This window comes from Sinohyriopsis cumingii, chromosome 15, assembly GCF_028554795.1.
Source record: "Sinohyriopsis cumingii isolate HCF-2022 chromosome 15, ASM2855479v2, whole genome shotgun sequence".
Taxonomy (NCBI): domain Eukaryota; kingdom Metazoa; phylum Mollusca; class Bivalvia; order Unionida; family Unionidae; genus Sinohyriopsis; species Sinohyriopsis cumingii.
The window spans coordinates 42,237,100-42,255,586 of record NC_142975.1 but is presented as its reverse complement, the minus strand read 5'-3'; the positions used below and the strand labels follow the sequence as shown (position 1 = coordinate 42,255,586).

Here is an 18,487-nt window from a genome sequence, read left to right as displayed (position 1 = left end):
TCTTAAATTAAATGTGAATCAAATACAATGTAAACCAGAACATTACTTGATGTAACAAATGGATAGAGTAAGATGTCTGATCTGATTCATGTTATTTCTTGGAACAGCTCTCTTAAATACATTTTGACAAAAGCCTAAATCTGACGACGAAAACCCGGGGCGTCGATAGTGGTACAAGCAATTTAAACAGTTTCTGTAATTTCCAAAAAAAATGGATGGAGTGAAAATGTAACGAATAACCTTTTACAACCTCATACTCTTAGAAACAGCACGGAATCAAAAGCAGCATTGCCTAAATTGTCAAGAATGGTCTTAACAGTCCACATTTTAAAAAAAACGAATTTCAAAACATAAAATGACTACATAGTAAGGATAGAATTGTAATATTGTTGTGCTCGTTTTACCGACATATACTGAAGACTAATAATGTTTCCAGATCTTCAGTAAAGAATGGAAATAGTATCGGCGATAACACTTCACCTTGTATCAAACCTACTCCATACTAAAAAGGCACTACGTATACCCGAATGTAAAATACAGGAGTTAACTACACTGTTCAAAGAAGAAAGAACATATAACATTTTGCTATTTGCACCTTCACCAAAACTATTCCACCACAAATTACTTCTGTAAAAACTACCAAATACCTTTTTAAAATCAACAAACACTTCATAAAACATTTTACCTTGACCTAAATACTTATTATTCAAACCATGAAGAACAAAAATAGCGTCAATAACTCCCATTCCTTTCTTGAAACCAAAATGTGCATCCGATAGTTTGCTATTTTCTCTAGCCCAATTCAACAGTCTTTCATTTCAAATTATGGAAAATAATTTTGAAAAGCAACTTAGTAAAATATCATCTCTACAATTTCCAGTATTGCAAGCATCACTTGTAGGTACAATGTTTCCCTCGTCATATTGTGTAGACAAATGACAACTATCGATTATTGCATTGAATATTTTACATATGTAGGGTATAAGTATATCCATTCCCTTTCTAAAATACCCATTCAGAAGATAATCATTGCCATGTTGTTTCAATGTTTTGAGATTTTGTATTGCTTTTAGCGTTTCATCTTCAGCCTTTTGTTTATCTTGTTCTTCACATATAGTCCTTTGAGCCAGTATGTAATTTTCTATATATCTGGTATAATATCCATTGTTTCCTCATTTGTAAATGATTCGTTTTGATTGTGCAAAATACTAAAATATTGGAAAAATTGTTCTGGTGAAATACTTTCAGCAGAAGCTACATTTATTTTATATAGAAATGCCAGAATTACTTTCGATTAGATTTGTTCCTGTTAGATAAATCACGTGATAATTTCTTTCATTACTGAAACTTTACCTTTCATACACATTTCTTATAAATCTTCTTTTTTTCAAACAAAAGCAACATATCCGTTTCTCCTAACGTTTTCCGACAGATTGAGCATTGGTCCACATAGCGCTTGACTTCCCCTAAACTCGCTACTAAACCATATGTTATTTGATTTGGCAATAAAATCGGAAAAGAAACACTACGAACACTTTAACTGTATGACTTCTTAAAATAAGGTTTTTCAACGTCATTTAAGATTTCTGTGAACTCTCTTACAGCTATATCTTTACTAACAGGGGTCATGGACATACATATTTTCTATATAATTGTCAAATTGGGCCTGATCACTTCCTAAATCTTTAAGGAATGCGGCAGAAGACTGTGGATTCCATTTGTAATAAGTTCTGATATTTTTAGCTCTACTATGAGAGGTGAAGGCGCTACATTTTAAATACAAACTATAATGGCACAAGATCAGAACGATCCGTAATGTCGTGGGACATAAAAATCGGAAAGTAATGAAGCAGTACTATAAAAAGGTAAAATATAATCTATGACACTACGTTCACGAGGGCATGTGTAAGTAAATTTACCGTTCTCATGATGCCTAAAAAGCCTATCGTTACATATTCTCAATCCAGTTGCTTTACACAGATCAATATCAATATATACTTGAACATACTGCTGGATGCTATACAGTCAATTGTTCATACACCTTTCGTATTGATGAGCAATACATGTTTCATGCTTGAGAATAAATTCCATACATTTATAATCCCTTGTGGTAGATCGATATATCAATTATTTTTTTTAAAAAATGTTATACATTGATGATCCCCGATGATACATGCATATATCATTCACATTTGTTAGAGTCCATTTGTTGGTTTAAGTTTGATTACTCGCTAAATCACATCATCGGATTGTACCCTTTAGGAGCGATATAATTTTCTTATAACCGTTCTGTGTGCATCATTCTGTTAAGTCCAGTCTTGAAGCTTGAAAGCCAGTATTCCTAGGTTTCTTCAGTTTATTTTCTACAGTTTCTGAACCTCTGTCGATATGCTTCAAGTATCAAGTCATATCCATTCAAGATACTTTCCTTAACCGTGTCATAATCAGCACTTTATCTACTTACAGTGAAGTAATGACTTCAGCTTTGACAATAACTATACTTTATAATAACAAAGACCAGTGCTCTATAAGCCATACTACTATTTCTCTACAAGGGGATATTAACTTAATTGTTCTGATAACAACAAAACCTGAACTTGGTTAGCATTGCTTTCTGCTTGCCAGTTCTAATTCTTTTAATTTAACTTTTATTTCTCTTTCTTCATTTTCTCTTGAATTTGCATTTCTCTATCGTCTCTCTTTTTTAAATTTGCATTTGCATTTGTCTCCTTTTCTCTTTGCATGTGCATTGGCTTTTCATTTTTCTCTTTGCATTTGCTCTTTTTAAACTTGGAATTCCATCATTTCCTTCCGAAGTTGAAGTTTAGTTTTCTTAATTATATTTCCATCTGACTGTTTTACTGCAATTCTTTTAATTTCATTTGAGATCCGGATAGAGACTTAAAAATTAAATCCAAAGCACTTGGATCAAAAATATTATATTCCACCAAATACTGCATCAAAATATATTTATTTCTGTTTTAACAAAGATGCCTTTACATCCGAAATAGAACGGCGGCTGGCAAGCTCCAGCAACTCACCTTTATCGAAAGAAACCACCCCCTCCTTTGTCATATTAGAACCAAATCTCTCCACTCTAGAGGACATTGTGAAAGCTTGTTCGTTTCATTGTGAAATAACAAAAATACCAGGAAAGAAGAAATTACGAAACAACGTGAATTTAACTCTCAAAGGCAATTTTAATTTCTCTGAAATATATTTCAGAAATTCGTATCCCGAACGAGCCCCTAATTTATGTTACGACTCTATGGTCTTAAACTAAGCAACAAAAAGAAGCACAAACCAAAACGCTTGTGTGAAATATAAAAATACAAATAAATCCCATAGCCTAATAACACAGACATCTCATCTTGGTCAACTAATATCTTTAGAAGCTCTAGTATCCTTAAAGTTAAAACTTACAAGACGTGCTGAAATTGTAACCCCTTTCACGTAAAATACATTGTAGGTATGCTGTCAAATCTCTTCCTCCGAGGTCAACTCTCTCGATTGCACAAGGGGTGGCAAATCCTGCAAAATTAAATGTGAATGAGTATTGAAACACTTTCGAAACAATATATTTGAAATTATACATGCCTGTTCGTATACCTGTCATCAAATGAAATATATTATGATAGTAGAAGAGATTTAAAAGTATGTAAAAGTTGACTAGAAAAATATGAGCCAAGTTTTCTTCTTATAAGGGGAATGTTATTATAATGAACAAGCTAAATAAATTAAAACTATGCTTGCATCGTTATGTTCTTAAAACTGTATTCAAATCATTTTCTTTGGTTATAGAATAATGAGCAAGTGTCATGCCTGTGTAATGCCATGTATGATTAAATCTCCGTGTTTAATTTCACGCCTATCGGGGTCAGGTCGAAATTTGCAAATATTTAGCATCGTTGAGTAGAACAGTTTGATTGAATTACACAAACACATTTCACAAAAATGTTGAACTTACGTATACGGGAATGCTCCTATATGCACAATATAAACCCTAAATTTAAATTAATGGTGACTGGATACCTGTTACGTGCCAGGATTTTCAAGGAAATTATTGCCTTTGGACTAAGAAAGCTTTAACATGAAAGTTAAGAAAAACAAAGATCGTTCTGCTGGTCTAGTGGTTAGAGCGTCCGCTTCGGATGCGGGAGGTCGTCGGTTCGAACAATAGTCGAGTCATACCAACGATTTATAAAAATGGTACTAACAGCAACCTCGCTTGGCGCTCAGCTTTCAGAGTTAGTGTTGGGACTAGTCGGCCTTCTATCAGGATAATGTGACTGGGTGGGACATCATGCAACATGTCTGCGGCATGATGCCCCAGTGCTAAAGATCACTATAAACTGTCACCAGCAGATATCGTAGCGATATGACTTAAAAATTGTTAAAGCTCGCACACACACGCGCGCGCAAATACACGAACGCAAGAAAAACAGACCAAAACATAATACTTACAGACATACGGACTGCTCGAGATGAAACGCTTCAGAAGAGACAAACACTCATACAGAAACAAACCATGGCTTGCATATGAGATGAAGAGAACAAGCGGATTTACGGAAATCTCTTTTACCTTCAAAGATGGGTACCACGTGGGACACGCCATCGCCCGAGTCAAAAACAATTCCTGTGGTCTGTCCTGAGGCGTACAGAGACAATATAGCCTGAATCCCGACGTAAAAGGCCTTCGTGTTGAACCTCTCAAACATGATCTGTGAACGAGTTTATTAGTTGTTAACAGTATTTGTAGATAACAGTACACACACACACACACAAAGATATATATATATATATATATATATATATATATATATATATATATATATATATATATATATATATATATATATATATATATAGAGAGAGAGAGAGAGAGAGAGAGAGAGAGAGAGAGAGAGAGAGAATATATATCATTTTATCTTAAGTGCTGGAGCGATAGATATATATGTTGATCGATAGAACATGTTCCGAAGAACAAGAAGACTATGTACTGATGATGTTAGCTATGTCTTGCCTGTGTCATTTTCTCCCTGTTGGCTTTGGGATTGAGCGGCGCTTCTGTCAACATGGTTCGGTACTCTTCTGGAGCCACACGAAGTACGTTATAGAAAGTGTAGTACCAGATTTTCTCCATGTCGTCCCAGTTGGTGACAATTCCGTGTTCTACTGGATACTCTAGGGAAAGGATACCCCTTTTATTAAACGCCTCGTCTCCAATATAACATTCTTTCCTATCCATTCCGGTCATTACAACCTAATAAAAAAACAGCATACATTTCTTCAAACTAAAAGCAAATTAGTTTACTTAACAACAACATATTTTAATAGATTATTTCCCGTACATCATTTGTTAAAACAATAACGTATGCACCTTTTATGATTAGGTAGAGCTCGAGCAGTTTCGTTTACTTGTTTTTGAGGGTTTATCGTCAATTTTCAGCATATGATAGACGACGAGTATATGTCGTGGAGGACGAACCGTGAAAACTCCGGAATGAACCGATCCCATGATTGTTAAAAGCAACTAATTCGAAGATACCCACAATTATTCTTAGGTGGAAACAATAGGACGTTTTTCCTAATCCGCGGCCTAAAAAAAATAGAATTTTTCTAAAAACCACAAAAATGTATACCTATTAAAAAAGAATTTAGTTTTCTCTAAGTAATGGAATTTTCAAAGTTAAAAAAAAGTATGTATGTATTCTCAACGTACGGGGATTGTCACAGCTTTTTTCCTCCAAAGTATTATGTATGTAACGGCATTATTGAAGCTTTTTTTATAGTATTATGTATGTAACGGGATTATCACAGCTTTCTTTACAGTATTCTGTAAGCAATGTGATTATCAAAGCTTGTTTACAATATTCTATATCTAACGAGGTCAAAGCTTTTTTACAGTATTCTGTATGTAATGGGATTATCAAAGCTTGTCTTATATTTCTTGCAGACCGCTCCAGAGGCCTAATTGGTTAGAGCGTCCTCCTCGGATGCGACAGGTCGCGGGTTCCAACCCCGGCCGATTCATACCAAAGACTTATAAAAACACGGTAATAACAGGTGCTTCGCTTGGCGCTCAGCATTAAGAGGTTAGTGTTAGGACTGGTCGACTTGGGGCCAGGATAAAATGTGACTGGGTAGAACTTGATGCTACATGTCTGAGGCATGATGCCCCAGTGCTAGACATCATTATAAACTGTCACACTAAAGACAATGTATCAATATGACTAAAATTGCTATAGCTACATTAAAAATCTAAATCACACACACATACACACGCGCGCGCGAGCGTATTTCTAGCATACGTTGGTACATAAAATCTTAAGAATTATATGTGCAATGGTTTTTAGATAAAGCTTTGCATTTGCATGCATATATTTCTATAATAATTGTGAATCGGAAAAACTGCAATGCGGCATGTGAAACAAATATTCAAAAAGAGTACACTGCTCAGTCCATCGTTATTTTCTCTAACGTTTGATATTGTTTAACTGTCTGATAATATTTTAATCAATAAATATATAAACCTGTATATATTTTGTTCTTTTCCTGTAGGCAGATTTTTAAAATTTATTTTAGATGCCACGAGATTATTTAATATTAATACGAAAATAATTTAAATTTATCTAACAACAAAATTAAACTATTTCTGCAATAGATTTATCGTAATAGTCTTAACTGAAGTTAGTTCTGTGAGTTTACTTAATACAAATACACGTGTCATGGGTTGTAACTTTTGTCATAAAAATACAAGTATTACAGTAAATCTAGGGTATGTGCCATTTGTATTTAAGTCTCCGGTTATAGCTTTGTTAGATTTTAGTGATTACTTGTTTGATTATGGGAAGTCGGTGCTGAGGAAATATTCCTCAGCCCATGTAATTAGCACCGATTTCTATAAACAGACATCAATATATACAATATTTATGAGATGTTATGATGGCACGGATTATTTCCGTCGTTGAAATCAGGTCAGATCCGCATCGATGGGCATGTCGCCAAGTAGTCCCCATCGTAATCTAAAGGTGGTGATTTATTGTGCCTTTTCATGTGAAATACTCGTGACAGATATTTTGTGCCATGGAATCAGTGAGAGGGTATTCCTTTATTTGGAAACGCCTTTTATTGTTGATGTGAAGACAGTTTGGTAGAGAGGCAAATGTGTAATATGGTTCAGAATTGTGTTCCGGGGATGGAATTGGAAAGTAGTTCCCTGCTTGGAGAAGCGATGCAATTGTGAACTTATGATATTTGTGGTCATTGATTAGAGGAAAATTATTTGCAGTCTTGGGACAATACGTGAAATTCCAGCTGACAGCGACAGTTGTCCAGTAGTCCTTGGAAAATAGGGAAACAAAGAAATTCCAGCCCAAACTGACACGAGTGTTTGACTGGCTCAGTAGAGTGACCCCTTGTTTGTTACGTCTAACAGTAGATTGTTTTCATACAATTAACATCTAATTACTTGCATCGTGTCGTGGCCGTCCAGTTATGGCGGGAAATACAGCGCGTGGTACATCGTCTCCAGCAAAGCCAGCCTTGCACATGCCCGAACCGTTGTCAATCACAACAGCAGAAAACTCGTCTATACAGGAAGACATGGTTCTGTTTCTTCTACGTGTAGAAATTTAATATCTGAAGTAGAAACATTATTATTCAATGTTAATCCTGTAATGATTATATTATTCCTGGATATGAATATGTGTATCCATTTCAAACGTAGAATAAATATGTACGATCAACGTTGTTGGTGATCATGTTTATAAGCCCAATGATAATAATAATAATAACAACAACAACAATATTATTATTATTATTATTATTATTATTATTATTATTATTATTATTATTATAATACTTGAAATGAAAATGTAGACTTGAAATTTTACTGATGACGAGAGTAACGATGGAGTATCCAACTAAACCGTCTACCCAAACCCACATGATCAGACTTTAAAAGAGTTTCATCTTCTAGTGGGTAGAACCCGGATTAACTTGCATCCTACCTTGATGAAAGGTTACAGAATATGGAAAGAAGCATTTTGACACGTTGATGTAAGACATACATGCATGCATGCATACATACATACATACATACATACATACATACATACATACATATATATATATATATATATATATATATATATATATATATATATATATATATATATATATATATATATATATATATATATATATATATATATATATATTAGACTAGATTAAGAAAAAACATGTTCTTGCTCCTGAAAATTGCTGGAATACGATCAAAGCTCAATAATACGAGGATAGGAAGAGACAATCAAAGCCACTAACTTTCAGCGTTTGGCGGGAATATGACTGGATTAGCAGGAACATTAAATGTTTTTGGCGTGGAATGTAATTGATGTAGCTGGAAAATTCAAGGTTTGACATGGAAAGTGACTGGTTTAACTGGAAAATTCAACGTGTGACATCGAAGGTGGCTGGTTAAGCTGGAAAATTCAACGTTTGACATGCAATGTGACTGGTTTTGTTGGAAAATTCAACGTTTGACGTAGAAGGCGACTGATTTAGCTGGATACATTCAACGTTTGACATGGAATGTGACTGACTTAGCTGGAAAATTCAACCTTTGACATGAAAGGTGACTGATTTAGTTGGAAAATTCAACATTTGACACAGAATGTAACTGGTTTAGAAGGAAAACTCAACGTTTGACACGGACGGGGACTGTCTTAGCTGGAAAATTCAATGTTTGACAAGGAAAGCTACTGTGATACAATCTGGCTTTTAGAAATTAAGGTCGACGTCAAATCAGTTCATTTAAAAAAGATAACATGTTTTTAAAGAGTCAAATACCTAGCACAATCAGCAAATATACATTATGCTGGCATATCAGTTTATGTTCGTGATTCAGACTTTGAGTGTGTCACTCTTTTGAGGGAACAGAGCTCTTTAACAAATATTTGTGATTTGTTATTTCATCAGATATGGTATGGATTGTTATTTCATCAAATATTATGTCAGTGTTCATTTCGTCAAATATCGTATAGGTTTTCATTTCATCAAATATCGTGTGAGTTTCATTTCATCAAATATCGTGTGAGTTTCATTTCATCAAATATCACGATGGCTGTCATTTCATTAAATATCGTTTAAGTTGTCATTTCATCAAATATCACCTGGGTCTTATTTTGTCAAATATTAAATCGGTTGTCATTTCATCAAATATAGCGTAGGTTGTCGGTTGTTGTATGAGCGCAATGGGGACATATGGAGAATTAACATTAGCCCATAGGTTTAAAAGGGCAATCCTATATGTGATATAACGGGAATTTGACATAAGATGAGACGGTATGCGGCATAAGGGAAATATAATGTTAAAATTTATATAAACAATCCAACACACACCACATATACTATCCATTGACCACTTTTTCATTGCGATAAAAAAAGCCCGCCACAAATGGGTTTATATATATATATATATATATATATATATATATATATATATATATATATATATATATATATATATATATATATATATATAATGCAATCAGTATCTCTTATTTCTAGAGACGAGGGCGGCTGGTGCTTGTTAACCAAAGTCAGTTAACATAAGTGGTTATTATTTCACTGGTCTGCTCAAAGTTCGGCTCGGGTAAGATCCGCTTCAGAAACCTTGTCACCCCACATTAATTCTTCTATTCAATATCGATGTGTCTGTGATCCTGGTAATGACCCACGATAGATAGTGCGGGTTGAATTGCATCCAGGAAAACGTTGGTTGATGGAGATACAGTGTCCACATCTTGCTTGAGTTGTCATGAGAACAGCTGAAAACCATGTGACAATGCACTTTTATAAAGGAGCGGATCGAAACGGATTGAAATGTTTCATAAACCAAAAGGCGATTAAACAATTTCAGTCGGACCATGGGGTCTCTCTTCTAATCAGAAGAGAGAGGACGAGTGACGTCACTTTCAATATATAGGCGCATTAGCGTTCCTAAAGTTTATCATGTATAAAAAAATTTGAGTGCCATGCCTATGGCTAAAAAAAACAAATACAATTTATTTGAGCACGCCTGCTGTGGATACATTGTGTAATCGAAGTGATAGTACCACGACTACAACTACTACTGATGACTTCAATTTATCTTTACCTGATTTCCAATCGTCTCCACAAGAATTTGACTTGTGACGGTAGAACTACATTCACCTTCTGTTCCATCGTTACCATTGGTGGATCACTTCGTAAAGAAACATATGGAAGAATTTGAGTGATAATTGCAACGGCAGAAAGAAGCAGATGAAGCATTGATTGAACAACAGCAAGAAGAAGAAAGATAAAGGAAAAAAGAAATCGAGAAGACAAAGGAGAGAAAAAGGAAATCTTTTAGCAGAGAACAGAAGTAAGGGAGTATGTGAGTGTGATTGTATTTTAACGTAGCTTTAATAATGTTTCAATCATATCACTACGATGTCTGCAGTGTGGCAGTTTATTGTGATGTCTAGTACTGGGGCATCATGCCACAGACAGGTAGCATGATGTTCCACCCAGTCACATTATCCTGATACCAGTCCGATCAGTCCTAACACTGACCTCATAATGCTGAGCGCCCAACGAGGCAGCTGTCACCTTTTTTTAATAAGTCTTTGTTATGACACAGGCGGGGTTCAAACCCATGACTCCCGCATCCGAGACGGACGCTCTAAGTACTAAACCACCAGAGCGGTCGGTAGGGGAGTGAAAATAAAACGATGAACCTGTTGCAGGACATTTTGAAGGGGTTAAACCACCTAAGAGAAATGTATCAGTCTTCTTTAACTCAGCCCACTAGAAGGAGACCTTTACGTGCTTAGATTTATAAACAGTCACTCGATAAATCCCATCTAACAAATACTGAGATGCCAGCAGCAGCAGCAGTTACTACTACCAAAGCTGTAATCATAGGAGTGGGAATAATTTGTGAAGAAAGTTTAAGACAGTTAAGGTTGATAAAGATCAAGTCTATGTTTTGGTGTGGGGGTATTCTATGATTCAAAACAACACCAACGGTCCTTTTCAGGGTCACCTATATCTCTTTTAAACGAGATAATGCTCAGAGACTTCCAAATCAAGAAAAATTGAAACCCCTTTGTCACGATTCAATAACAGGTATGTTTATCCATGTTCCTCCTTTCTCCTGTCTTTCCATGTCCTTGTTGTTGTGAACATTCTAGAAAGCAGTGTCTTTTTTATGGACAGATATAGCAAGTATCTTGACTTGTGCCTCGAGTGGAGTAGCCATAGTTCTTTTTTTTATTAAGTATACTTTCTAAAGATTCTCTGTAAATCTCCAACGAGAAAGGTGATCGGTTTTGACACATCCACCTTCTACAAATCGGAAAGCTGAATGAATACATACACTTATGACGCGAAGCTCCTTCTGTCTATATGGAGCAAATTTGTAAACCATAAGAAAAAAAGAAGAGACAACGACAACATTTGGGTATTGCCTCATACTGAAGTGTAAGTCCAAGTGCATACTAGTGATTTCGAAGATGACACGAGCGAGTCGGAATCAACACCTCTACCTCACCCAACAAGATAGTCAAGGTGAACCATACAAAAGTCGTTCAGTAACTCCCGAAGATTATTTTCACATTAGAGAAGCAAGAAGTAACTTCCAGAAAAGTTAGAACGACGAGATACGTCCATACAGTGCAATTTTCAAGTCTCAAGTGCCACCAGAGAAAGCAGCAAGTTATTACATATTTGTGAGATTTCTCATTAGAGACTTAACGACAATGCAAATTTAACGACGACGATCGTTTAAGATTCTCCTTCAATCACCGCCGGTTGAAGTTTCCTATAAGGTCGAGTTTCAACACGCTCAACAATCCCAGGATACTATGTACAATTTCTTTTGAAATATTTTTCAGAACATGGTACCGAATGTCCCACAGTTACCATGATTGCAGCCAAGCTCATTTACATGAAAGTGAAACAAGTGCAGTTTAAAGATTCCGCATGCTTATTTGGTCATGCTTCACAGGAGAATGCCTAAATCGTTTAGAATGAAAGAACTGGCCAAATATTATTTTACACACGTCTTCAATACAGAAGTGAATCAATTCCTTGTGCTGCTGCATTTGCCTGATGTTCGCTATTACAACACTGGTGGTATGCAAATAGAATAACGAGGTGTATAATATGCTTAGTAACAAACTCACTCCACAAGCTTTAAAAAGATGTTGATAGACTGTGGGTCTGCTATTGATATCCATGTCAAAAAAACAAACTAGTTACCACACACCTTCAATCATACCTCTTTGTCAGTCGTCGATACTCCACCAAAGCTTTGCGATAGCTGCATTACTTGTTTAAAACTGAAGACAAATGGAAACAACATGCTAGAAACGGTGGAAAGATACTGGGAACCCCTTCTGTGGAAGGCTGATATTTAGAAGGAAAAAATCAGATTGTCTACGAATTTCATGAATGTTTTTTTTTTCTTCCACGGATGCCCCACCTGTTTTCCACAACGAAACATAAAAAGAAGAATCGCCTCAACATTACAATAATTTACGGCGTGTGGTATGTGGTGATGTAACAACTGAATTTCTTCGATATCCTTTACCACTAGATTCCAGTTCCTAAACGTGAGAATACTTCGTCCAAAGATATACATGTAAAGGACTGATATAAACGCTTAGCACGCCGCAATTTTTGCCCTCAGTTGCCGCAAATTCCGTGGAATTCAATGACAGTGTTCATGACTTAGAGGACTGCCAAGCCATTTTGCAAAAACTGTTTCCATTGAGATCAGGATGTTTGTGTGTGTGTGTGTGTGTGTGTGTGTGTGAGAGAGTTTTCTTCTCTGATTTCGTTTACCAACAATTCGTTCTAGACTATTTATGAACACTACTAGCAGAAAAGACCTTACCACCAACACTTTATTTCTGCATGAAAGATAAATCGTGTTAAAAGCTTTGAGAATAGTTATGGAGACATGTTTAACCTCCGTGTGAGGAAGACAGTTTGGTAAAATTTAACCACACTTCATGCTCACCATGATTACACCAAATTACGTTCATGATTGGAAAGGTCGTAACTCCGATGCTTGGATACAAGAAGGGGCTCATTATACTAAAGACATTGTTTGTCACTAGTCCGATAAAAAAGTGGACATAAAGTCAGTGAAAGAAGAAATGTCAGAAGCGAAAATGAAATTAGAAACAAGCTTAGAAACTGGTAGATGAACCTGAAACAGAGAAAGATATACTATAAGTCCACGCACACAGTAGTGTACAGATACATAAAAATCAGGAAGAAATATTTTATGAAATAAGAAACATTGAATTCCACAGATACCACAAGAACACAATAACGTGTATGCACATTCAATGTGACCCAAGTAGATCGGGAATTTTGTGCACTTTCTTGCTTATATGTTGTAATTTGTGCAGTACTGAGTCATTTATACTTTCCGCGATTTCGTGTTTAAATTCTTGTATATGGACTGTGAAATGTAAATATGCATTTGTGGTTACACTTTGTGAAAAACATTAGACGTGTACCAAATGTATAAAATGTATTGGGCCTTTGATACTAATCTTAGCATTCTCAATATGGCTGCATCCTCCTCTGTAGTACTCAAGTGATTTACGAACTGATTGTTCGTCAAAGCTTGGAGCGACTATCTTCACCATCCCTTTAACATGAAGATTGCTGGACCGAGTGGCACAGAAAAAAAAAAACACCAAATTTTTCAAACGTTTGATTTTATACAAATCACAACTGTTCGATCGTCCGCCACAACATATTGTGTGGTGCTACAAAGGGTGGTGTTGTGTAAGCCTTAATCTAATTAGCTTTGAAATATTACTTGACAGTAAAATAATCAGATATACCACACTGGACTAGAACTGATACACACCAACAGCTGGCTTATGTTATACATTCACTAGGGTTTAAGTTCCATGGGAAATATACTCTCGAGGCAGTCTTTACTCTCCTTCCAATCTGTATTGATGTCTTGTATTTAATAAATAGTATTGAACGCCTTCTACAGTTATTCTTCAATAACAAATAACATCGCAGGTGGCGGTCAGCTTACAGTTACTTCAAGAACGAAAAAATAGAATCCACTTCCATTTTAGGAAGGCATTCCTAGCCAAGACGATTGGATCTTGTCTGACTTCAGTCAATCGCATCCTGTAATCTTCAATGATATGTTAGGAGAAAACGAAGATGAAATTAAGTTTTGGTTTTTAAGGACATCATCGTAATGTTAGTATCATTTACATTATTCAAAATTGATTTCAACACAATATAGCGAATCGCACAAACAGTCTCGATGCACATTGTAGGGTATATGCTGAATTATGCGTACCACTATGTCCCTCAAATACCTTAACATGACTTGCTTTGAATCTCGTCCTTCTGCCAAATCCATACGTACAATGTGCCATCAGTCGCGAAATAAAAGCATAAGTACTGTCACATATGTCAGAAGCCAGTCTCAGAGAAGTATTACGATGGCTTACTTTAACAGCACATCAATTAATTAAAAGCGTACTTTACATACGCCATCAAACAAAACGTTTTTCTTGAACCATAAAGCAGCGTTGTCACAACTAGCAGATCAAAATTAGATACGCATATTTAAAAAAGATCATTTTTATACCTGATGGAAGTAGCATTTTGAGTGATGTCATTATTCGTTCCCTTTTAAAATGGAGCCCTAATGTCGAAGCTAAAAAGACATAACCCAAATCCCCTAAAAGACGACAGATCAAAAAGAGTGAGTGGTGATAGTGGTGCAGCAAGATCATACTCACAAAAAGAGACAATAAAGCGAAGAAGAAAAGGATATTCTGCCAAAAAGAGAGACACTGTTGCTAGGACGCGTACGAACTCTAGAAAACCTTGCCGCTCAGTTCAAGTCCAGCCTTTTGATACTTCTTATTGTTTTTCTTAGCCGCTCATGATCATGCCTGCAAAACCTGATTTAAGACCATGTTTCATAGTCTGATAAAAAAAAAATGGAAACCCGTTTCAATAGGAACTTCTACCACTCCGATGAAGTCTTCATCTGCTGCTTTAGCAACTGATTCTGCAACTAAAAAAGTGGCCTCAACAAAGACATAAGTCCAAGACAGAACAAGATACGTTACAAAATATACCAAATTTATTCAGACAAGAACGTATACGATTTCGTCTGTTTAAACGCTTCACCGTCGAGTGTACCAATAATGAAGTTGATACACCGTACCAGCCATAAGTGGAGGCGAATTCCAATATAAAAAAGAAATGTATTATAAGTTTCACTTCAGTGTTTTGTTCCTGAAACAAGAAATGTCACGAAAAAGTGCAAACCGTCCTTTTCAGCATAGAAAAATTGTACAAGACGGTCAAAGAAAGAGGGAAAAAATAAATATGCTTGATCAGTTCTGACCAAATCCAGTTCTCTTATGCGAACCAGATCATTCATAAGGCACCAAAAGAAATCATCCATGCTGTGTATGAATGTTGTTTTAATGTTCTAAGAGGCACGGTAATTTTGTCCATGATACAGAAACAGCGATTAAGAAGCAATCAGAACGTTCTTTGCCAAAAGATGAAACTGAAAATACCCATAACTAAAGAAGAAAAAAAAATCGTTGAAAGATAATGGTAGATATTTATGCTGATAAGACCTTTGTTAAAAGTGGCTGCTCCTTTGTTAGGGTCAATTGCTGCACCACTTTCAGAAAGGGTAACGAAATAAAAAGGAACAAAAGAAGCTAGAAGTATATTTTGTCCTGGAAAGACATCCCATTGATACCTTTATAGTCTTATGGAAGGTCTAAAACAACACTTTAGTTCCATTCAAATGATGGATGGAACTCCATCTTTGTTACGAACTATGGATATTTCATTTACCTCCTAATCCTTATCTCACAGTGGCGGCACGTTTACAAGAAGAATTAGTTGTTGGTCGATCGTATCGAAACAGATAAATCAAAACAGTATGGATAGTTATTGCAACTTTCTTCAACTATTTCACCCAAGAGCTTTGAACGCGACAGCTACACCTGCTCTGACAGATTTCGAGACTACCATGAAAAGCGAATAAAAAACACCAAGACAGCCACAGCCTTGGGGATGGAAGAAAAAGAGAGAATAAAACTGTTTCAAATTCCGTCTCCTCCACGTGCTTGTTGATACTGTCCTCTACTCACAGACGAAATGAAATGAAAGTTTGGGTCAAAAAACTATGTCGACATCTTCTTCAGCAAAAGAAAAAAAAAGAAATAGGGAAGATGAAAGTAAAAAATAAAATTTAGAAAATAAAATTTACAATCCGACTCTTGACAACAACTGCTTTTACTCGTTGGACACATTAGGCCTCATCGAAATCCCCCCCCCCCCCACACACACACCCCAAACAACCACCCACCCCCCCCCCACCCCCGAAAAAAACAAACAAAAAAAACACGCGAATCTAAAGCAGTATCGAACAGCGGGTAACTTACGAGCAGGAACAACAGTAAGCACAACCAACCCAATCATGGAGACATGTTTAGCCAGCATGTACTATAATTCTACTCATGCTGCTGGTTACAGAGGAGTTCAGAATTTTATAGTGCTGCTAACACCAAATCTAAAAATGTATATTTGCCAGAGGTACGCCAATAGTTTAAAGAACAATCGACGCACGTGGCGCAATTTCTAGAAGTCAAACAAAAGTAACAGATACTGATCATCATTGGCAGTGCATACAGTCGTGGTTACAATTACTTGTCTTGTGTCATTGACGTGTTTTCAAAACCAGCTTGGGTATGTCCCTTTAACTTCTAGAACAAGTTCAGAAGTAGTGCGAGTTTTATACCTTGTTTGAAAACAAGTGGTCGTCACCCTCTCCGATGGCAAATATACATAGGCACCGAACTTCTGAGCAAGATTTTTCAAAAAGAGTTAGTAAAGACACATTCAATATTTTCCAGTATCAGCAACAAGCGGAAATGAACTAGTTGAAACATAATAAAGCTAAAAGGTTGAATTCCTGTAGAAACAGCCATGTAAAGTTTCGCAAACATAGCCGCTTTTCTGTTTTACTTGTTTGTTTTGTCTATATATGTAAGTTGCCTTTGAAAAAGACTCGTGTTAGCTAGATACTAGTTTTCGCACTGTTCGTTGTCAGCTTATTGCACTTATCTTAATCAATCCCTGACACACGTGATCTCTTGTTAGATACAGTGCACATGAAAGGATTGTTATTCGCCATATGATTTGTGATATATATATATATATATATATATATATATATATATATATATATATGTGTGTGTGTGTGTGTGTGTGTGTGTGTGTGTTCCATGTCAAATAAACAGATATAACGATTAATATAATGCATGATAATTTAGCCTGTCAACGCAGGAATACTTGTCTACGAGATTTCTATTTCTACATCTTATTTATATTTATGAAGTTTGGTATCTGAATCACCAGCTTAGTCTATTCCTGATTTTGCACACCATGTGAGCTACAGCTATGATAGTTACTGCATGTGATATGTGTACGTGTCTTATGATTGTACTGGATTAGGGTGAGAGAACAGGTCCGGGTCGTGGGAGTGTTTGGGTTTTCCGGACCCTCTCCAAGGCTACGAAAAGGTACACATACACAAACGTAGTCATTAGTCATTTGAAATTTGACCATGGTTTTATTCTTGTGCACGTTTATTGGGTAGTAGGCATACTTTGAGCAAATAGACACAGACTTTTGTTTTGGTGTCCTTTCGAGGAAACGCAGGTCCCTTTTGATATTTTGGACCACCACTATCCCTCGCCAAACACTTACCAAAAAGATTTAAAAACACTTGACCTGATCTGGCCCTGGAATAATTTTATTTATAGTATTCTTTACTGCCACTGAATTTTGTTCAGTGCAAGTGAATTTTTTTTAAAATGGCAAATAGGATGGATATTAATCAATAAACAATCATTTTTTAAAATTGGGTAAATATTTGAAGTCACCCGATGACCTCGGTTCGCGGTAGCCATATTTGACCTGCCCGATGACTGGTTTATTATGCTGATCCCAATCCCTATTTGTAACTAGAGGTGGGCGGAGCATAGTCGATATGCTAATTATGGGACATAGTTTGATTTTGCACATACAGTATATAAGAAAGTACGTCCTTAAGTCTCTTCAACGAGAGAAGAGCTTTATGGAGAGAAAAAAAGAGGAACTTGTGTAAATCCTAGATAAAATAAAATTTACGATTCATGCAACTTACCCACCTGTAAGACAAATGTTTTAATTCTCCCTGTATCTGCTGGCTGCGTGTTTCTGACGCTTTCCTTTAGGTCTTTTGCCTAAGTGCTCAAGCTGGTGTATATATACACCTAGATCGCATGTCAATGCCAGTTTATACACTTAGCTTACACTGCGTACTAAATCGAAAGCACTGTAAAACATATAAATTTGTCCCGCGAAAAGAAGAAATCGTTGATCGTGA

General features: G+C 36.0%; 1 protein-coding gene across 1 annotated transcript in view; it reads right to left on the bottom strand.

Moving 5' to 3' along the window:
- Positions 1 to 18,487, bottom strand: part of LOC149781690 (actin-3-like) — a 30,979-nt gene extending 12,492 nt beyond the window's left edge. The window contains exons 1-5 of the mRNA XM_089935782.1: positions 18,270 to 18,487; positions 7,476 to 7,641; positions 5,024 to 5,263; positions 4,583 to 4,721; positions 3,424 to 3,531 (exon numbers count right to left, since the gene is read on the bottom strand). Coding sequence (XP_089791908.1) covers positions 3,424 to 3,531; positions 4,583 to 4,721; positions 5,024 to 5,263; positions 7,476 to 7,607 — 619 coding nt within the window. The 5' untranslated portion in view covers positions 7,608 to 7,641; positions 18,270 to 18,487. The remainder of the gene's footprint in view (positions 1 to 3,423; positions 3,532 to 4,582; positions 4,722 to 5,023; positions 5,264 to 7,475; positions 7,642 to 18,269) is intronic.